General features: G+C 40.4%; 1 protein-coding gene across 13 annotated transcripts in view; it reads left to right on the forward strand.

Moving 5' to 3' along the window:
- Nucleotides 1-22,886, forward strand: part of INPP4B (inositol polyphosphate-4-phosphatase type II B) — a 291,154-nt gene that overhangs the window by 142,823 nt on the left and 125,445 nt on the right. For 10 of the 13 annotated variants that reach the window (XR_013224780.1, XR_013224781.1, XM_077300219.1 and 7 more), the window contains one exon: nt 19,949-19,999. The exons of the other annotated variants lie outside the window; for them this stretch is intronic. Coding sequence is in view for 8 of the 10 variants with exons in the window: in XM_077300219.1 (XP_077156334.1) it covers nt 19,949-19,999 (51 nt within the window). In the remaining 2 variants the exon portion in view is untranslated. The remainder of the gene's footprint in view (nt 1-19,948; nt 20,000-22,886) is intronic. 13 annotated transcript variants of the gene reach the window in all.

The raw sequence follows: 22,886 nt of genomic DNA on the forward strand, positions 1-22,886 counted from the left end.
TATGTCCATCCCTATTGCAGGATTAACATTACTATGCAATCAGAATGTTAATGAACCTTCAGAAAATGGGTACATGTGAACGATGATGATCATGATGTTATCCGTTCAGTCGTGTTTGACACTTGGCGATTCTATGGGAAAGTTTTCTCCATTAATCTCTGTCAATGACCATTGCTTTCAATTTGTTCATGGTAATCCCTGTATCGGCTTTGATTGTATTGAGCCAGCGGATCCTTTGACAACTACGTTTCCTTTTGCCGCTGACCATGCCGAGCATGTGAACACTCAAGCTCAAAAAAATGTTCTTGTGAGAGACCCCTTCACCCTCTCAAAGAAAAGCATTTGCCAAGAAGCTGGTAAAATCTCTAGCAACAAAGAGGAAGATGTAAAGCTGTGAATTATGTTGAATTACACAGAGGGTTTGGGAAAAGGAAACCCTGAATTAATATTGTGTTTCTCATTTCCTCTGTGGTTTTATTGTAGCTCTCCATTCTTTAATTTAACAGCATCTTACTTTCCTCCTGACAGTTTTACTTAAATTAAAAGTATCTGAAATGTGGAGCATAAATATATCTACCTTCTGTTGTAATCTAGTCTTATTCACATCATGTTTGCAGCTATAATTATGTAATACCATAGCTCTCAACACTTCTTTTTAACACATACCAAATAACAGCAGATGGTTTTAGGTGGCTGGCACTTGATCAGACACATGAAGAGATGCTAAATAGTCTAAAATACCCATATTTCCTAACAATTTATTTTCACTTATGCACTATGCTTTAACTCCAGAATTTTATTAGACAAATTTGGCAAACTATCATAAGGGCCTTTTTGCTAGCTAAACTTCAGATACATTTTAATATGGCTTTGCAGTATCTTTGCAGATGCTGTTTCTTCTGGTTCAGCTTGAGCATTTTACCTGTCTTTGTGTGACACTTAAAAGAGTAATGTAGCAGCTGGGAAAATTAAATCTAAATGGTTGCAATCCTCTGCAGGTTCTTGCAAAAGTAACTACTTCCGTTTGTTATAAGAAATATGCTATGCATAATTTCCCTACTCTAGTATGTTGGCTGATTGATATAATATCTCTGTAAATATTTCCTTTGGTGTATTCCTTCTTTCATATGCACAAGAGCCTGTTGTTTTGCAGAACCTTATGGTTTCAAGCAGATAAATTAACCTGAACATCAATCAGCTTAATTCATGCATAGAACTTTTTCCTTGATATGTTTGAAAGGTTTCTGAAGAAAAAAAGTATTTTAGTGTATAACCCAATCACTCTGCTTCTTACACTGAACTCAGTTCTAAATATATACATTTTAACCATAATTCGAATTGGTTCAATGAGATTATTTGCTCATGTCTTGCTAGAATTTAAGGCAAATTACAAAATTTAAAAACAATACAATGAAAACTCATAATCATACCATACCGGACTTCATACATATTTATATGTACAATAATTAATGAAATAAAACTGGATTACAAAGTAAGCCCTGTGAAAACGCAAAGGGGAGGGTATGTTCAATTGCTCCTCTTTGCTCCTACTTCATGAGCTGTCACTGACAGTTTATGCACTGAGAACTTCACAGCCCCAGCTCACATTCAGGAGCACAAATCAGAGGTGGATGAGGCACATCGGGCCAAATGCTCCCCCATATGGGTGCAGGAAGAGGTGGGGCAACCTGCCACGATTAAAACTCCAGCCTGCAGCCTGGCATGAAACCCCTAGTGCATAAACGGTCACTGTCAGTCTTTCTCCCTCTTTCCCTCCTGTCCCCTCCAAACCCTCTGTCACAGTCCTGGTCCTCCTCCCCATTCTTGCTTGTTTCGTTATTTCCTTGGCAGTGGCATCAGTGCTCCTCTTGGCTTACAGTGCTGGATTCTTGCTTACTCAGTTGCCTCTCTGGTGGCAGAGGTACCTCTCACAGCTTCCCCATCATTTGCCTTTGCTTGCCCAGCTGCCCTCCCTGATAGCAATGGTACCTCCCTCAGCTTCTCTGCTGCTTGTCTGCTACCTTGGTTGCCCCTTACTGGCAGCAGTGCTTCTCTCAGCTTCTCACCTGTCTGCCTGTCCACTTGGTTGCCTTCATGGAGGCAGTGGCGCATCTCTTGGCTTCGCTGCTGCTTGCCCACCTAAATCAGTTGCTTCCCCAGCTGCAGAGGTGGCTGTCTCAGTATCCTGGCCACCTGCTTGCCCACTGGCTTGCTTGCCTCTGTGGCAACTAATCTTTCCAGCCTGAACAATCCTGACTCAAGACAGTGATCAACGGTTTGATTAATTTCCTTTCATTATGTACTGTAATTCTTCATCTGTGCAACCTAAGAACAAGATAGGGGGATAAGTTTTTTTTTATCGGTTTTTATGAGATTTGGCTACTAGGGCATATCCACCATATGTGGTGCTATGTTCCAGCTTCCTTACCCTGCCTCCAACATGAATTAGAACTTTGTATTGTTGTTCCTAATGCTGGGAGCGATTGAGGGCAAAAGAAGAAGGGGACGATAGAGAATGGGGTGGCTGGATGGAGTCACTGAAGCAGTAGGTGCAAATTTAAATGGACTCCGGGGAATGGTAGAGGACAGGAAGGCCTGGAGGATCATTGTCCATGGGTTCATGATGGGTCAGACACAACTTCGCAACTAACAGCAACAACAACATAAAACCCTTACTATTATTATGTATAGCCAAGAAATCCAGATGCACTGTAAGGACATCTTGTAATGTTTATCTGCAAAAAAGCTGTTTTTTTAAAAAAAACCCACACACAGAAATCAACTTATTTTACTATTTACTGGACTCATTCCACTTGATAAGAAAATTAAAAAGTCTACAGGAAAAATGAATATCTGAAACTGCACTAGGTAACTCAACTACAAATCAGCTTATATTTAGGAGTTAGTAGGAGCAATCAAAACGAGTCTGGGGTGGCAGGGACATGGAAGGGTACCCCTGGTTGATAGCATTGCATCATATCTATGGAAGACTCAGAAGTAATGTCAGTCTACGTTTTTTCCATAGAGTTTCTGGCCATTCGTGCAGTGGACTAATGTTCCTTCTGATCTCTCCCAGAACTCATGAAATGCCATGGGCCAATGCCAATTATTGTAACTTTTTTCTTTCCACTGGTCACCAAAGTAGCAGCAGGAAACAAGAACCAGGGAGTGGGGGAATTCCCCTTGCTAAGAGGAAATTGGTAACCCTACTTCTATTGACTGTTTTGTGCACTGACTAAAATATTGTCAACTACTGCTATGTTTTTCCTCTGTTCTTAGCCTTTCCTATTATGTTTCCCCTGTGTTCTGTGCTTTTAAGGAACTGGTGCATACCGTTTGGAATTTAGCAGACATTTGATCGACTGCTGGTGGTTATATTTTTGGTGGGTTGGTTTCCAATTTTGCTTCATCTTCACCGCACTGCCAAAGATCTGGTCTAATACCAGATGGCTGCATCAGCTAAGCATCTGACATATCATGCAGTCAGAGGCATTAACTCCATTGTCTGAATGATGCCCTCCCCTGCACCTGAGGAATTTGAGAACTTGCACAATATTTCGGTTAGTCTTAATAAAAGGTATAACATGGATTTTGTTTTTGGATTATGCATTAAGTTATAAAATCCTGAATATAAAAGTACAGTCCTGTGCACAGTGCCTCTAATCTAAACCCATTGATTTCAGAAAGTTTAGACTGGAGTACCTCTGCATAACACTGCACTACTGTATATGAAACTTTGTGATGCAGGAAATCCATGACTAGCTTTCTGAACCTTACTTTTAACTTAAAAGCTGCCTGAAATAGGGCTGTTTAGGCCTCCCCTTCCTGCTGTTTCCACTTTTCCCCCCACTTTATAGGAGCTACTTCCTATACTTTCCCCACTGGGGGGGAGGGGAACATATACCTGTATCATCCCTGAAGAAAAGGACTAGAACTCTGTCCTCTAACACCACTGTTCCAATCAAAATCAGAGCTCCTATGGTTTGAAAGTTAAAAAATAATTAACAGATACAATCATAGATCCTTCTTTATCATATTTGTTTCATCCTTTACTTTGTATACTGGAGTCAAAGGTAGAAAGACCTTAGCTTCCAAGTCTCACTGCCTGTATGTGAAGGGTTCTTCTTTTATTTCCTTATACTGAAGATACGTCTGTCCAGGAAATGAGTCATCTTTGGACAAAATTCCATTTGTAAGATTCTTTCAACAGGAGATAAACAACAGGAGCTAGCTACAGTGACCCACTGAGGTCACTCCACCAGGACTGCTAATTAAGTTCACTGGTTTCAGCTGGAATCAGTTGGGAGGGGAGAATTTGCTCATTCTCTGGAAGATTTCTTGGAGACAGCAGGGTGCTTGGTTAAAAAGATTAAGGAGGCCTACAGTCCACATTTTCTATACTGTATTCTATTAGGCCATATCCAATCCTATTCCTGTTTCCATTCTATTCCCTTCCATCCTCCGTGCCCTCTCCTTGTTTGCTGAAACTATATGGAATGTACTGCTTGCTTAGGACTATGTTTTTATGACCTGTGCTATAAAAACCTTGTCATGTAAATGTATCTAGGAAGATAGCTTTGTTATTTTCTGTGTGCTTGAACTCACCACTGGAACTATATTGCTTCATTTTCTTTTCAATAAAGCTTTCCCCTTGCTTTATTGTATGTTGCTATCAATTTGGCTACATTATCAACCAAGAGGCTTGCTCCAGGATCTCAGAGGAACAAAATCTGTCAGACCACGGCAGGTCAGCATTGACAGCATCTTTCATACAAATGAATATTATTGATGTTGTGTATGTGGTTTAGTGGAGACTGAGAGCAGGGAGCAAATATCGGAGATGCGTAATTACCATTGGCTGGCACACAGGATCCAGCCAGGTATTGGTTACTTGTTTGGCCCAAGCAGGGGGCCAATAAAAAGCTTTGGTGAGAACCCCTCAACTGTATATAAGTTCAGTTGGTGGGCTTTTTGATTATTCAGTTGTGTGCAATCAAAAGAGCTGATGTTTGGCACACTAGCATCTCCCTGTTTTATTGAACCCACTGTTTAATAGTTTGCATACCTTTTCAACATATGAACATATTACTCTGCCTTACACTGTCATGATTGGCCCATCTAGTTTAATATTGTCTGACTGGCATTGCTTCATATTTATCCCAAGTACTTGTTGAACTGGTCTGAGTTACTCTACACATTCAGAAGAAAAATGATCCTTTGTGTACATGAGTGCTTGGCCATAAAGGACTAAAAAGACCTTGAAGTGAACCCAGAGATAACTTCAAGTGGGTAGCTATGTTAGTCTGAAGCAGCAGAACAAATTTTGAGTCCAGTAGCACCTTTAAGACCAACAAAGTTTTATACAAGGTGTGAGCTTTCGTGTGCACTAATGCTTCAGATAAAAATAGATAACTTGTTAGTCAAAGGAGCTGATACAGAACTGGTTGAATAAGAAACCAATGTAAGAGCTGAAATGGTCATCTGCTAATTTTTCCAAGTTATCAAGCAAAAGCAGTTTGACACAGAGCACCTGCCAGTAATAAAATCTGGAAGTAACAAAGGCATAGATCAGTGTTACAGGGTTTTCAAGGGAGAAGAGACTGCACAAGATACAAATGAGAAAAGATGCTCCTGGTAACAGTCCTAATCTGCTTTTCAAAGAGTAAGCCTGGATCTACAAGCCCCCCTGGATGACTTACTTAGTCAGATAATTTGATCACAGTACTATTATGACAAGCCCCCTGCACACTTCCCCTCATTACAGTAAATGTTTCTGTCCAAACATAAGGCATTGTTCCTTCACAGACTGAGCTGCCAAAGTAGCATGGTTTCTGTATTGTAATCAAGTTGGCTGTCCCACTCTGTCACTGATAGAAGATTTAGTCTTTAAAGTCAGCCCTGGAACTTTAAGGAAAGGTGTAAGAACCCTCTTTACTAAAATCTTTTCAGAATGGTGCTAAGACAATGTTGAAATCTACAAGAACAAAAGATTTTATTTAATATATATTTGGAAGAATTAAATGGAACGAGAAGGTAAAGCTTTGTTGTGAAAAAAACAGTTATACATTTTGGTTATCTTAATTTCAGACTTTCAAGAGGTATAGAAGCTTTTTCTTTTTTTCTAGATTTTCTTTACACTGAGAGACTTTTATTCCTGTGTTTCCCCAAATACTTCTGACTTTTCTTTGAGTTCCTTTGAACACTTCTGGTTTTCTTTGAGGGCTGGTATGCTCTTTAGTACCCCAAACACCCTTCCTTAGAAACACCAGTCACCCTGTAACAGTTGAGGTGTCTAAAGCAAGTTTCTCTCCACACTAGTCCAAAGATATGTGTCAAAACTATGTTATCACAAGCTTTTGTGATTTCTCTTATCTACAGCTTTTACCTGTCACCTTTGCATATGCCTGTCATGTATAATGTATCTGCCTACAGCATCTTTTGATCTCTTGTTATTCATAGTTGTAGGTGCGAAAATAGCTAGTTTAATGCTTCAGGGGATTTTGGCCCTTGAGCCATTTAATACTATGGGAACACACTGTCTTCTCCTGGCAGCAGCTGGAACCAGCTTTCATTTTTAGTGTACCAGGAGGAAGGCATCTGGAAAGTTTCATGCAGAAATCAGGGCCAGTTTATCCATGAAGCATACACTATGGGCCTCCAGGGGCCCTGCACTGTGCCTTCCTCCCACGAACCAGTGTTGTAGCCTTTCTCCTCCCCCCTTTATCAATCTTTCCATTGTTGGGGGCCCTTCTGCCCCCAGTCTGGCTGCTCCTGCCACAATTGTACTCCTTTTGGGCCCAGGAAATCCTTAAATTTGTTCTGGAGCTACAGACCCCACAAATCCTTAAACCACTCCTGGCTCAAAAAGGCAGTGGGGGCAATGGTAGATAAGGGACAACAGTTCTTAGGGATGTCAGCAAAGACCTAGAGATGCTTGCTTCATTGTTCTTTCAATAAAGAGATTTTTATTCAACAAAGGCTTCTTATCGGGAACAACTGACTGAACTCTCACAAATATCCTAACAATTAATTTCCAATTTATAACTGGGTAGGGATCTTTCCATATAAGTTCTTTTTCCCCTTTCCTTTTCCCAGTAACCAAATCACTTTGCCAAATATCAATCCCAGTTCTTCCATCTGTCTTTCAGCCTATGCCAGATTCAGACAAATTAGTCACAAGTATTTTTTCACACTGAATTCTCCTCGGAGCAGATCTTCCACAGCTAAGCACAGACAGATTTTCTTTTAATGAAGGCTTCTGTCAGAATCCTCAATTCCTTAAGCATATAGTCTCATAAGACTTTCTCTCAGGTATTGCTAACCAATCAGAGTTCTTAGAGCAACCTGTCACTCAGTCTCTCTGTTTCAGTGAAGGATTAACCCTTCATTTACTTGTTTCATTTGAGCCTGGCTTTTCCTGTCCGTCATATCTACCTTTCCTTTTCCAACAATGGCATTTCTATTGGCATCAATTACATCTTACCCGGATTAAATTTCAGTTGATTTGCCCTTATCCATTTAACCACAACTTCAAAGCAATGGGGCATCTCAAGATGGAGACAGCTGCTTCTGGTCACTTAACTGTAGAAATATGGAGCTGGTGTAAGCAGCATATGGATGATGTTGCTAAAATGATTTATTTGATAGAGATGTTTAATATGATGCCACTTCCTGAGGTACGTCATACATGAAATCTTAGGTGAATGTCTTTGAAATAGTGTTGTGCTTCTATTGCTGATAGCTAAATGTGTTTTTTAAAAAACGGTATTACATGAGAATGCCATTTCCTTGAATAGCTACTTGGCAAAGATAAGAGATTACCAAATTATTCTGGTTTTCTTTGCATTGGAACTAATATACAGACTTGTTTCCACTAAGACATTATCTAAGATAAATTTGCCTGTAAGGGCAAACTTGTATTGATTTTTAAATAAATAGAGCCAGTGGTGTATATGTAATATATATTGGTAAAAGTTTTGCTTTTAGACTTTTTTTTTTCTTAGTAGTGACAAGCTATTGGACTACTTTTTGCTGTTTTATGTGCTGCACAAAACTTATTCTGTGAAAAAACTGTTACTAGGATTAAAGTATGCTGGCTTTTTCATCATCAAGGGATAGCATGAAAATGTTTACTTAGAAATAAATTTTTTAAAATTTGCTGTGGGGCTTTATGCTGGGAGTCACATGTGAATTTTGGTGTGTCCTGCAGAGACAGGTGCAGTAAACAAAGATCAGTAAGAATGATATGTTTATGGAATCCATTACGTGAAGTTACTTATCATTCTGAAGAGATAAGTATTCAAAGTGTATTGACAGGCAGTGAACTTCAGTAACAGTTTACTGAAATAATTCTGTCTTCTTTATATTAAAGAAAATGCAAACAATAGTCATGCTGTCATGGTACTTAACATTTGTAATGTTGTATATTGTAATAAGGTTCGAAGCATGAATAATTCTGTCTCATTTTGAAGAGCAGTTTTTGAAAAGGGAAAGGAAAGCTTTGCAGGAACCTTTTTCCTCTGAAGCTTGGTTTATCCAGCAGTCAAACTAAACTACAGCATGTAGTGGTGGGTCTGGATGATTTGTTTTCCTTAGTAAAAAGTAGCTTCAATCAGGTGCAAATTGGCATTGAGGCTGCTTTTGATTTTTTATAAAAGCACAGGGTAAAAGAGAGTAAACTGTGCATCCCACCTACTTAGTTCCAAGGGTATGCTAGTCCTGACAGCAGGGTCTGCAGAGTCCAGACACTTCAGCGATAAATTGCTTGGCTAAAAGATGCAATTCAGCTAGGAATTGAAGACTGGACTGTAGTTAATGACAGTTTTCCAACATAATGCTTGCAAAGAATCACAGCACTGTGGAAATCAAAGGAGACAGCGAGATGTTCTTGTATGAGATACTAGGAGTTGTTTGTAGGACTTGATACACAGAGTCCTTCAGGGCTCTGTCCTTTTTCCTGTGCTTTTTAAGATCTGTGTCAGGACTTGGAATGAAAACAGCCATAAACCTGTTTACCAGTTATGTTCCTCATGGCAATTCCTGATGGCTGTCTCCTCAGTTAAAATTTTTGTGTTCTGTGTTGTGTTTCTGACTTGTCGGAAAAGCTTGCGAGGAGATGTACACAAGATTCCTCCTCTTCCTCCAGCCCTTCAGAATAATTAAGACTGTGATTTTCCAGTATGCCTTCTCTCAAATGCCCACTTGCTAGTTAGCTAGTGGGGGGTTATTTTTATATGTATTTGTTGGTTTTCTACTTGCTTTGGTGGAAGTGGGATTTTGATGGTGTTAATGTTATATAAAATCTAATATTTTGTGTTACAGTTGCTGGTTTCTAAATTACCTTGAACTTTCTTGGAAAGGTGGGATAAAATATTTTAATATATTCTGACAATATATAAATAATGTAGTAGCTATGGGAAAAGCCTTTGTGCATCATTAAACATAGAGGCAACTGTTTACTCAGCAATATTCTGAATCACAGTCCCTGTCATTAATGCTTTTCTGAAAAGTCACCAGTATTAAAGAAATTTGAATTGCTTGCTTAATAATTAATACTGTAAATTAAGTGAAAAGCAGAGGATGAAATTCATATTCTTCTATCATGTATGTGACCACCAGCACCTGCTGAGTGGAAGCTGTAGACTGAAAATAAATATAATGTTGTTACTTGCCATGACCTATCCATGAAGGGTGGGTTACAGACATAAAGCTGAGGATCCTGGAAGAAGCTTCAGTCCTAGACCCATCTCAGCCTGGCTTCTGGCCTGGCCATGTGGTCGAGACAGCGCTAGTTGCCCTGATGGATGACTTCCGTCCCCAGTTAGACCGAGGCGGGTCGGTTCTGCTGATACTGCTAGACCTCCTCAGCAGCGTTTGACACAGTCGACCATGAGCTACTAGCTCGCCACCTCATCAATGCCAGGATACAAGGGAGAGCCCTCCAATGGCTGATCTTCTTCCTCGGGGATTATTAACAGAGGGTTGCAATAGGAGCGAAAACATCAAACCGCCGACTACTTGCTTGTGGAGTCCCACAAGGGGCAGTCCTCTCTCCTATCCTATTTAACAACTTCATGCGCCCTCTTGCACAACTGGTATGGAAGTTTGGGCCAGGTTGCCATCAATATGCAGATGACACTCAACTCTTCCACCTGATGGATGGCCATCCTGATTCTCCCCCAGAAGCATTAGCCAGCTCCCTGGAAGCAGTGATGAGATACCTCAAGCAGAGTCGTCTGAAGCTCAGGCCTTCAAAGACAGAGGTCCTGTGGCTGGGTAAGAAGGGCCCATGTGAGGAAGCGTGCTTATCCACCCTGGATGGTGTAGAGCTCTCTACAGCTTACTCCTCGAGAAACCTGGGCATGATCCTGGATGTTTCCCTCACAATGGAAGCCCAGGTCACGAAGGTAGCTCAGCTGGCATTTTACCATCTTCGCCAAGCCAAGCTACTAGCGTCCTACTTGGCCCTGGAACACCTAGCCACAATGATCTACGCAATGGTCACCTCCAAACTGGATTTCTGTAACTCGCTCTATGCAGACCTGCCCTTATCTTTGACCCGGAAACAACAGCTGGTCCAGAATGCAGTGGCCAGGATCCTCACAGCAACACCATGGAGATCCCATATCCAGCCCATCCTCCATCAACTGCAATGGTTGCCAGTTGAATTCCAGATCAGGCTGAAGGTTCTGGTAATTACCTTCAAAGCCATATGCGGTCAGGGCCCAGTGTACCCGAGGACCGCCTCCCTGCCTATGCCCCCAAAAGAGCTCTACGCTCCACCGCAACCAACCGGCTAATTGTACCTGGCCCTAAAGAAGTCCACCTGAACTCGACCAGGGCCAGAGCCTTCTCCGTTCTGGCCCCCACCTGGTGGAACGAGCTCCCAGAAGAGATCAGGGCCATGACGGAACTAAAGCAGTTCTGCAGGGCCTGCAAAAGGTAGCTCCTCCACCAGGCATTTGACTGAGGCCAGGCACAATCAGTCAACAGCATCAACAGGGCCCCTGCCCCCTCCCTCGAAACCTACCAAGACTCCTGGACCTGTTTGTATTATTATTGTTAGTGTTATACGGTTACATTGTTACTATTAGTTAATGATATTAATGTTATAGTTAGTTATATGTTATATGTAATGTTTCCTGTATAATTTTTCAGTTCTATGTAAACCACCGTGAACCTTCTGGGAGGGCGGTATATAAATATGAATTAATAAATAAATAATATAAAACGGGGTTGCGAGTAATCCTGGGTTTTGTGGAATAATATCTTAATACCATCCCATCTTGCCTTGACCTGAATAGTCTAGGCCAGTGGTCCCCAACCCCCAATCCGGGGACCGGGACCGATCTTTGGATCAGTCGGTACCGGGCCGCGGCTCCTCTTCGTCCTCCTCCCTGGCTGCTGCCTCAGGGGCTGCCCTGCCACTCTGCTGCTGGCTTACCTTTGGTGCTCTCCAGTGGCCACCATGGCTGTGGCTTTCCCTTGGCATAGCATTGTGCAGCTGCTGCTGGCAGCACCCCTCAGCGGGCAGCAGGAAGTCAGGGACACCAGCAGGAAAGCAAGTGGAGCAGGGGCTCAGGCGGCAGCGGTGACATCCCTTGGCAAAAGACTACCCCCCCATGGGCCTCAGTAAAATTGTCAAGCGTTGACCAGCCCCCGGTGATAAAAAGGTTGGGAACTGGTTAGGCTAGCCCAATCTTGTTGGATCTCAGATGCTAAGCAAGGTCAACACTGGATATCATGTGGATGGGAGACCACCAAGGAAGTCCAAGCAGGCAGTGGCAACCACCTCTGTACATCTTTTGCCTTGAAATCCCCATGCGGTTGCCATACGTCCTTTTTTACTTGACAGCACTTTACATACACACACACATGATCCTGCCAAATCTCCCCTGCAAGGGTTTTATAATTACTCAAGAACATGAGTACACTGATTTATCTTCCCTTCCCATTAGTTGGCTCTTGTTTGCACTCAGTGTCCTGGAGAATACTCAGGCCCTTTTGTTTGTTTGTTTGTTTGTTTGTTTGTTTTAACCCCCTGTGTCAGTAGGAAAATTTGTATATTCCTAGTCCAGCTTTTCTCAACCTTTTTACTGTTGAGAAACCCATGAAACATTCTTCAGGCTTCAAGAAACGAAGAATATGGTTGGGAAGTATAGCTATGTATGTGCCCATTCAGTGCCCCACCCCTTCCTACTCACTTCAGGCCCATCATCGGCCATTTTGGGAGGGAGGGGCAGGTTGACATGGCCATATATGGTCATATTACCTGATAAATGTTTAACAAAAAGCAAGACAGGGAGTGACATCAGTTACATCTGACACTGCAACACTTTAGGAATTGCCCATCCGTATGGTTTATACCAATTCCTAGGCAGCCATGATATCACTTCTGGCTATAAACCTAGCCAACCAATCACAAGTACAAATTTTCCATCCGCTAAATATTCCTTGTATTGTAGATATACAGGGAAAGGTAGATTAAAAAAAATTAAAAAGCACTGGTGTTGAGGTGGGGGACAAGTAAGTCCAGCTGTTGGACTGGGACAAGGACACTACAGGGGGATCTGCCACATGAAGCCCCATTGCTGATGTGTTGCATCAGCAGTCATAACAGCAGTAGGAAATCCATACAAGGTTGTTCATAATGGCCTACTGGCATTAAGACTAAAAGTTACATGAGAACCAGAGACATTTTTAATATGATATTAAAATATGCTATGAAAGTAAAGCCAAGGCTGTATTAGCTAGAGCTGCAATTACTGAAGATGGTGACTAGCTATATATGAAAAGCTTCATTACAAATGTTTAATTACTCATGGGGAATTTTTATTGTACACTATCATATTCATATCCTGATGTTTTTAGTGGCATTGCCCACTTAAATATAATGTGTTGGATCCAGGTGTTCCCCCTCCCCCCCAATCTCAACCAATTACTATAGCCGCCATCCCACACAGTTTTTTGATCCTGCAGGTCTGATGATTCCAAGCATAGCCATTTCCATGGTCCTTCCTTTTCGAGCAGTAGAAAAGCTGCTTAGACCCACCCCTACGTATGATAGTGCAGGGTCCATTCTCTTTATGTTTTTTCTTTAAGAATAGCTTCCTATACCTCTACAGGGCTGAAGAGAATGTACTGTGTTCCTCTGCACATTAGCATGGCATTTGAAGAAATTTAAATGAATATCCAGAAAATACATCTTTATGAGTTGAAGAATCTATTAATCAGAACTCTCTTCAAGTAGTGACTTGTAAATGTACTAGTGTTGCCATCCTGCTCCACTATTACATATGATGCCAGTAATTTCTCTTTCTAGTAGAAACCTTTAAAGAATTGCAAGGTATAAGCAGAAGTGCTTCAATTAAAGACCACTTGATGTAAAATTATGTTAAGGCAGATAAAACATCTCCAGATTTCCTGGACAGAGAGCTAGAACAAAAAATTTTGAAGAATTATCAGGTCATAAGTTAAACTGTACATTATTGCTAATGTTTGCCTTCTGTAGCTGATCTGAATAATATTAATGATGATATTCTTTCGAGTGAGAGGATTGTAGAATTTCATTGTATCATTTTCATTAGCTGTTTCAATATTATAATTTTTCCTATACTGAAAGATGTCTCTATTTTCTTATGCTTGGATTCTCAGGGGGGGGATGAAAATAACCCAGTGAAGAGTACTCAAAAGTTACTTTCCAGCTTAAATATTTTTTCTTATCCATATCCTTATGTTCTTACATTTACTAAACTTTCATTGAGGAGCTTTAAAAGCAAAGTTGTTTTCATGTTCAGGCTTAGGAACACCTGTGTGTGTCTAATTTCCAGCTGTTCAGACTTACAGCCAGAACTGTAGTGACCTCAAGTGCATATTGTTTGAGCTGTTCAGAGTAGCCTAAGGAAACTGAATTTTAAAACAACTTGCTGATACATTTCCCGGTTAGATTTCAAGGGTCTGAAAAATGTGGAACTGAACTTCTTTCAGACAGATGGTGCGTGTATGTTTCATTGGAGCTACAGCATATGTAATATGCCATGTGTATAATCTTCCTTCAGAATAGCTTTGCGAAGCAGGAAAAGGTAGAGTGCCTCATCTCTCCTTTTTATGATTTTAAGATACTAAGGAAGAAAAGAAACAGCAAATTGATTCCTCTGTCCACATGGAATGTATAAAATCTCTGGAGTGACTAAAGAAGTTCTCACTTTACAAGTTATGTTGTAAATACAAGAAGAGCAAATGTAAGATGCTTAGCAGACTTTGGAACTATGTACACGAAACTTGTTTTGCGTCTCAGGGTGATTGTTGTTCTGTGGCTTAGAAGAATGGAAATTGGAATTTCACATGGCACTTAATACAGCACTATAGCCAATATAAAATCTATACCCACAGGGAAAATCCCTTTTATATATCGCATCAGAAGTAGGTCCCCTTCACCACAAACTCCACATATATCCATAAATTTAACTCTGATCTGTTGTTCTTAGGATAATCAATTGTTTCAGGTTCTGTAGAACCTGCCTAGTTTTCTGCCAGCATTTGTGCATTAATAGTTAAACTTCAAGTCTTTATTTGGAGGGAAGGTCATCTTTCAAGGCCTTTAAAAAGACTGTAGACAGGCAAAGTCTCATCTTATAATTTTGTTGTTGTTTATGACTGTAATTGTACACTGAATATCCATTACAAAGAGCAATTGCTTTGGTAAAGTATTGTGAAAAGCAAATTATGAAGTTCCTCTTCCATTTGCCCAGGGAGAAATAGTCAATACTGTTAAATTGATGCATAGTTGCTGAGGAACAGGTGACCTGTGGAAGAATAAGAAATAATTAATTATGCTAGAAAGAGAAGAACAAATTAAAATGTAAAAGAATATTAGTCCTGAGAAGCCTTGATACTATCTATGCAACAGACTATCTATTCAATACAACCTGGTGCAGTCATATTTAAGCTTTATTATTTTTAAAGTTTTATTACATTTTAAGCAAGATGGAGCAAATCCAGTCTACCATCAACTTTTAAAAATATGCATGTGAAGGAAACATATTTAGGTACATACAAGCATGAGACCCATGAGGATTTGCAGGGGTATCTCATTTCCCCACCCATATTGTCAGCTCTTTCCCTTTCCTGACAGTCCCTTTCACCTCTCCACTTTCCCTTCTCCCTTCTCTTCTTCCCATCACCAGTCAATCTACCTTTATCAGCCCTCCTGAATTCAGATTTCCCTCATATCCTATCCCCAGCAGCCTCTTCTTTGGAAAAGTTTGGCTCTTTTGTTTTGTGCCAGCTGGGCTAGACCAAGTTACACAGCAGGGAACAGGCAAGGAATTACAGGAAGTACTTAGACAATTTCCACACGAGGAGTGTTCCTGGACAGCCTTTGAATGTTGGCAGCTTTTAGAGCCCCCTCCACATGACGTTGCCTGCATCCCAAGGATGTCCAGTAGCTGGGTTGAGATTGGCCATTTTTAACTCACGATTTCAAGAATTGCCAAAACTGGATTTATCACCCTAAATTGTTCATCCCATTGGTGAGCAACCAGGGATAAGACTGTATGGAGGGGGAAATGCTTGATAGTCTTGGCAGCTTTATCCCCCCCCCTCACGCCCGCCCCCTCTCTATTTCCTGCTCCGAGTAATTTTTAAAAAATTCTTTATAATTTTTAAAATAATTTTTTTATAAGCTGGCAAAAATATACTGGTAACAATTTAGCTGAGAAAGGTGAAAATATGTATTTACATGTGGAACCACTGTTATTGTTTGCATTTTATAGAGACAGTCTGATGAAAATGATGGATCAATGGCTAACAATGATCTATGGAACCGGGAATAGCAAATGCTTGTCTGTGAAGTAGAGAAGGCAGATTTTCCCCACATGTGCTGGATATGGAAATAGGTCATAGATTACTGTAAAAAGTGACAGAAATTATAAGATTTGGATGATAGAATCAGATTCTCGATATATCAATGATCTTATTGGTAAAAATCTTAAACATTGCTTTTGCAATATGATCATCCTAGCCAGATTAATTTTTGGTAGGAATCAGAAGAAAAAAATAGGCCTATAATTCATGGCTGGCTGATGAGAGTAAAAGAGACCTACACAGTGGTGGAACTAACCAACAAAACAGATATACTTACAGATTAGACTCAATATAATTAGGGGTTGTACAGAGAAAGGAACTTGCAATAAACTGTATGAGAGCTCTTAATTTCATAGGGTTTTAGTGGTTTAGTTATCCACATTTGCCTGGCCCTTGCATATTTTCAGCAAGTATATCTTGTTATTGTATTGTATACATTTTTTTAAAACTGAGTGACTAAATAATGGCAATTCTAGACCATAATTAGTCTGAAGACCTCAAGGCCCATTGTGACCTCAGCACATCAATGTAATGACCTATACATGCAGTTGCAACTGATAGTTGATGCAGATTTCATTTGACTCAGCTCCCTGTTGGTTGAGAAAGCATGATAATTTTTAAAAAGATGTTAATCCACATACATATTTGTAATACTAGTTAAAATACTGTGATGTAACATGAAACACAATCATATTTCAATCTGATTGATCCATTTAGATTATGGATAATTATTTATAGTGCTTTTCTGTATGTAATGTGGGATTTATATAACACTAGGTTATAAAACTGGCTTATAAAAACCTTTGGAATGATTTAAAAGTATTGTTGTATATTAAATAGTAATTTAGGCTTTATAGGTGCTGAGTTTTATTAGCAATAAAATTTACCTGAAATCCTAATGGGATAATAATCCATTTTACTATGGTAATATTCCTTTAGCACCAACCACAAACTGAATGCTTTGACTGACATGGCTGATGCCCTGTGAATTTAACAGTCTGTAGTAAAAACTGGATAAATTTGCTGGGAGTAGCTAGGTTAGAAAATACAGTGGAAAAATAACAGTAGTAGAAATTTTCAGGCTTCAGGACCAAGGCACGAACACTGTAGACAGCTTGCGAACGTAGGGGAGAGAAGTGCCCTCAATATACTCAAATTCCATCGCTCCAATGGAGCCTATTTTGTTCCAGCAGCACTCAAACTCTTCCAAGCTAAGACAATTGCTCAAATGGTGTACGAGACCTTTTTAGGGCCACCAATCTCTTGCTTTGCCCCACTTGAGCGGGTTCCAACAAAATTTCTTAGAGCGTTACTTCAGGTTCCAAACTGTGTTTCGAACTCATGGATACGCCTAGAGACAGGGTTTCTAAAATTCAAAGCGAAAGCAGTAACTTCATCCATCTCCCTATGGTTAAAGGTGCACTGGGCCACAGCTGGTTTACTTCCTTCAATCCTCTGTTGGCCACCGAGAGGGAAATTATAAAATTAGGCGTTTCCTCACTTTCACTACTCGGGTTGGGGTACGATCAGGCGAAAATTGTAGTGAAACAAGGGATTGAGGACACAGAGCGTCAAACTGACCTTTCTCGCTCCCCTAGATATGGTGCACCACTGTGCTCCAGATATATTCAAGCCTCTGCAGACTCTCTCTCCTATTTGGAAACAAAATACTATAGGAGAGCATTCACACTAGCTAGATGCTCTGCGTTACCTTCTGCCATGCTGGTGGGTCGCTTCAAGAAAACCCCATTAGCTGAAAGACTCTGCCCCTGTAATTCCGGGGAGATAGAGTCAATCGAACACGTCCTCTTAAGGTGCCCTACTTTTAGCTCTGCGAGAAATAAATTCATCCTCCCATTACTCAGGAATTCCTCCACCAGCTCAAACAAAGAAAAAGTAAAATTCCTCCTGTGGAATAATAGGGGCCATATTATTAAGCAGGTTGCCAAATTTTGTGCGCATATGCTTAGCATACGGGAAAGACAACTTAAGCTTAAATGAAGATTTTTAGAGGAATTTTATTATGCATTTTTTATAATGTACCCATCAATTATACAATTTTATATATTTTAAATTTTGTACTGGCTCCCTGATTTTGCAATTTTCTACTCTGAAATGTTTTTTCTCGCTGTTTTATCTGGCCACAGTGCTGTATTAAAATACATTTGATTTGATTTGCAGTAGTAGAAATGTTCTGGTGGCATTTTTTTTTCACACAAAGACCAACAAACAGAACATAGAGATCAAGGCCTTCCACTCGTGTGGCTCCTATCACTGTTCTTCAGAGATTTACTGAATGGGATGTAGAAGAAAAGAAAATTAGAAACAGAAAATGAGTTTCAGGCACTGGAGTGGTGAAGCAGCAGTAACAGCAGTCGCTTGAACATTTCAGTTTATGAAGCATTGGTGTGTTCTGTAATTTGTACCTTTGTCTATTTTTCACTGAAATGTTACTGTTGCTGATTACAAACTCCATATGCAACCAGACTTGAAGTGTATATTTCATTTTGTGAGGCCTAAGGAATGTTCCCATTATTATTTATCTTAAAGTGAGAACATAGAATTGTCATGCTTGCTGGCTCCAGATCTGAAGTGGGGAGGATGAGACGACACAGAACTTGGAGGTTGCCCTGTGTGTGTAAAGTGACATTAAGCTGCAGCTGAATTATGGCCACCCTAGCAAGGGTCTTGCAAGGCAGAGGTGTTTGGGTTTGCCATTGCCTTCCTCTGCACAGTCTTCCTTGGTCAAGCTATACCATGCCACTTTCCCTGGTAGTTATCCTAAATCTGACATTATTTTATTATCTGACACCATGTTTGTTATACATAATCATTCAAAGTGGCTTCTTAGCACTAAGAAGTGAAATTGGGCCAACCAGTTCTCATAGATTTCACTATCCTAGCCTTGTCCTGAATAACTGAGGGTAGCCCAGTCTCATCAGATGTCAGAAGTTAAGCAGAGTTGGTCCTAGTTAGTCTTAAGGGGGGGGGCGACCAAAGAATATCAGGATCACAATACAGGTGCAGGCAATGGCAAACCAACTCTGAACATCTCTTGCCTTGAAAACCCTATAGGATCACCATAAATTGGCTGAGACAGTGGCAAAAAAAATGTTTTTACATGCAGGATATTGTGAGAACCAAGAAAACATAGTAAAGTTTATTTCTGCAAAACATAATTTCAGACATGCTGGAAGAAATAACACTGTGCCTCTTCAACTCCCACATAAAAGGTATACTTTCCTGGAATTAATCTGCAGAGTGATTGTTCATTAAGCTTGTAAGATTCACCATTCTGGCCAACTCTCCCAATTTCTCAAGCCAATCTGCAATTTTGGGTGTATCCTGATGTTTCCACATCTTAGCCACCACCAGTCGTGCTGCCATTGTTGCATGAAATAAGAAATCACCAGCTTTTCTTATTTTCTCTTTTCTATGTTCTATGCAAACTTCAATAAAAGCTGATTTACCAGCACCTTAAAAAAATACTTTGGTTGGAGTCCAGCCATCCTCCTTGTTCTGCCAGCATATGGGCAGGGATAGATCAAAGAGCCAATATTTGCATGGCCCTTTTGTGGATTATTAAATTCTAGGGCCCCTATATTCCATTTACTTACGTGTGGTAGAAAAAAGGTTAGATGTATGTCATTCTGGGGCATACCACAGGTTGACTACCCCTGCCTTAGAGGAACTGCCCCCTACAATCTCCAGGGAATTTTCCAAACCTGAGTTGACAGCTTAACAAAACCACAGCAAATCACAAGGTGCTGAATATGTAATATATCAGAGACCAACAGATGTTACAGCCTTGTGCATTAAAGCATGGATTACAGCATACTTGCCAAAACAACTGAAAAAAGTTGTCTATTTAATATTGTGAAAGTTTGAGAATATTTAATATGTTGCTTTGCAAAAAGATTTAATCAAGAATTCTAACAAACTGTAAAAATGTCATTTAAAAACAATCCCTATAAAATTATAGAAAGCAATAGTAAGTATATAGTAAGTATAGGCTAAGCACAGAAGGCTAGTTGTCATAAAATACACTTAACATCAAACACTAAACAATTTCCCTCTTCCCCAGGTCCGCACCAGCATCCTGGCAGATCACAAAGAGCCAAGGGCAGATATAGGGGTAAGGCAATCATAGTGATGGACTATGTGATGGACTTCAAATATTTTTGAAGAAATATGAATATGAAAGATCTAGATAATAGTTGAAGTTAACACAATTATTATTAGCATTTAAAACTTCCTTGTAAATAGCAATTATACTAAGTACCTCTCTGTCCACTCAACTAAATAGTCTACCACACTACCTCTTGGTAATACAACTACTCATTGCAAAGGAAAAATGAAATAAGGCAGGCCCAGGGGTTTGCAAAGAAAGAGGCTATGATAGCAAAGCCACCTTGATCCATTGTTTCATAAACGTACATCAATAAAGAGAAGCTGTCAAGCCACATTCAGACCTTGGGTTCATAAACATGACTGCCCCAGTGCCAGTCCTTGTAAATGCAATTCTCAAGGTAATTATCTTTCCCCCCTATTGTCTTGAACTAACTTGATTGAGGTACTTGTCAAATGTAAAGTGACCTCCCTTTACCAAAATGTTCACTTCCTTATTGTAATAGCCCATCTGTGTCTTTCAAAGTAGATTCTATACATTTTTACAGTGCAATCCTATGTAAAATACATTCATTATAATTCCATTGGCTTCAGTACAGCTAGACCAGGGTAACATTGCATAGGATTGCTCTGTTCATATAAGAAACCATAGTCATAGAATATTTTTGGCCTAAAGAGTAAAAAAAAAGGTTCTCTTTAAAGGAAACAAAGCCAGTTCATCTCACTGTGAGAGTCTTTTATTTGTTTATTGGTTTATAACCTACCCTTGCAGCAAGCATTACATAGCAATTTTATTTTCACAACAATCCTGTAAACTAGGTTAATCTGAGAAAGAAGAACAAGGCCAAGGTCACCCAGTGAGGATAATTGTCTGCATGATATTCTCACCACTACATCCTAAATTTGGTTCAGCTCTGTAGAAGCTCACTTGGCCAGTGGTCAGAAGCTAAATTTTCTCTTTAATGGAAAATGAGATAGTTTAGTAACTAAATAATATTGTAGGGCTAGCTTGTGGCAATGTTTTGCACATTTCGTTATAGCCTTTTGATGTCTTGGTGTGTGATATCCATGTTATGACAAGTGTGATTTCAAACCCCACCCATAGGTTAAGACATTTGGAAATGTTACTAATCTTAAGAAGAAGATTAAGCACCTCCCAGAAACTGGAAAGACTGAGAAAGTTGCAAAAGGGATATCCTTCTGCAAGTATCCCTCTGGTTCCTTCCCAAACAGGAATAAGGGACAGACTGGAAAGTTAAAATAGTCCTGGAGGGGAAAGCATCAGTATGGACCTAGTCATGGTACTGGACAGTTGAAGGGCATAGAATTGTAAAATACAATGTCTGATCTTGACTAGGCCTTAGTCTCCTGGAGGGAAAGCACAAACTACAACTAACCTCCTAAAGGCTAGTGTCAACAGAGCCACTTCAAAAAGAAGAACAGTTGGGTGAAGGAGTCTCAATCACTTTCCCTTCCTCTCTCCCAACAGGCAACCTGTTGAGGTAGGTGGGGCTGAGAGCGCTCTGATAGAACTGCTCCATGAGAATAACTTAACAGGACAGTGACTAGCCCAAGTTTTCCAGCTGGCTGAATGTTGAGGAGTGGGGAATCAAACCCGAGTCTCAAGACTACCACTCTTATCTTATTATCTTATTTTCCTACGCCAAGCTTGATCCCTCAGTGAGCTGGTAGCTAACCTGGAAGAGAGTGCAAGACTGATAGAAAGAAATCTATATGGCTCATGCTGGTCATCACTTCCCAGAGCCATGCTGCTGATACTGGAAAGAAGGAGGAGGGGGGGGGAGAGGAGTTGGCTCTTATATGCTGTTTTTCTCTACCTGAAGGAGTCTCAAAGCAGCTTACATTTGCCTTCCCTTTCCTCTCCGCACAGCAGACACCCTGTGAGGAAGGTGAGGCTGAGAGAGCCCTGATATCACTGCTCGGTCAGAACAGTTTTATCAGTCCTGTGGGGAGCCCAAGGTCACCCAGCTGGTTGTATGTGGGGGAGTGCTGAATCAAACCCAGCTCACCAGATTAGAAGTCTGCACTCCTAACCACTACATCAAGCTGGCTTTCTCTGCAGGCTGCTTGGAGCCTCTGGATATGGCACAGGAAGCCATATATTCCCCTTTCATTTGTGTCACTGCACCAGGTTCCAAGATTTAGAGCCTGTGGGAGGGGGGGGATGACACTGGAAGAGGCAAACCACCCTCTTCCACATGTACTGCTGCTTCTTGACACCAGACATGGGAGGCACTCACTGAGCTGATGAGGAGGGACAGTGAAAAGCAGCTATAGTGGGGAAGGGAGCACAGCCTGACAGTTCACAGCCTTTAGTTAAATCCAGAGCTTCCTAAGGGAATCTCTCATAAACAAGCTCTTAGAAAGCAGAGCATCACCAGATGAATCTCCCATACAAATGCAGAGTAACCAACCCCTCCTGCTTTCCTCATGATGAGCTCCTCTGAGCTCAGGTATGCCCTACCTGGAAGTGATTTCGTAAAAGCAGTAAGGAACAATCAGTAAAGTAATTTTATGGAAGCACTTGAAACCCCATATCTTAAAAAAGATTAATAATTAGTTTCATGAAGTCACTAGGGATTATGGAAGTTTTGATATGGTAAGAAAGGTTCATTGGTCATATGTTCAGAAGTGGGCAGGATGCAAGTGAGATCTAAAACTGTTATGTTTCTGGAGCCATGGTTTCTTTATGATTTAAGATAAATCTTACATGTCTGCTCTCCCACCCCATAGAGGCACAGAAGTGTGGTCAATATAACAGGATGTATCCATTTGGCGTCCATTGCACTGTCATGAAATTGGTTTTTCAGTGATGGAAATAAATGCTTAAAACATGGTGAACTGGGGAAAATATAACATTTTTTATTAATATC

Source organism: Paroedura picta, chromosome 10, assembly GCF_049243985.1.
Source record: "Paroedura picta isolate Pp20150507F chromosome 10, Ppicta_v3.0, whole genome shotgun sequence".
NCBI classification, from domain to species: Eukaryota; Metazoa; Chordata; class Lepidosauria; order Squamata; family Gekkonidae; genus Paroedura; species Paroedura picta.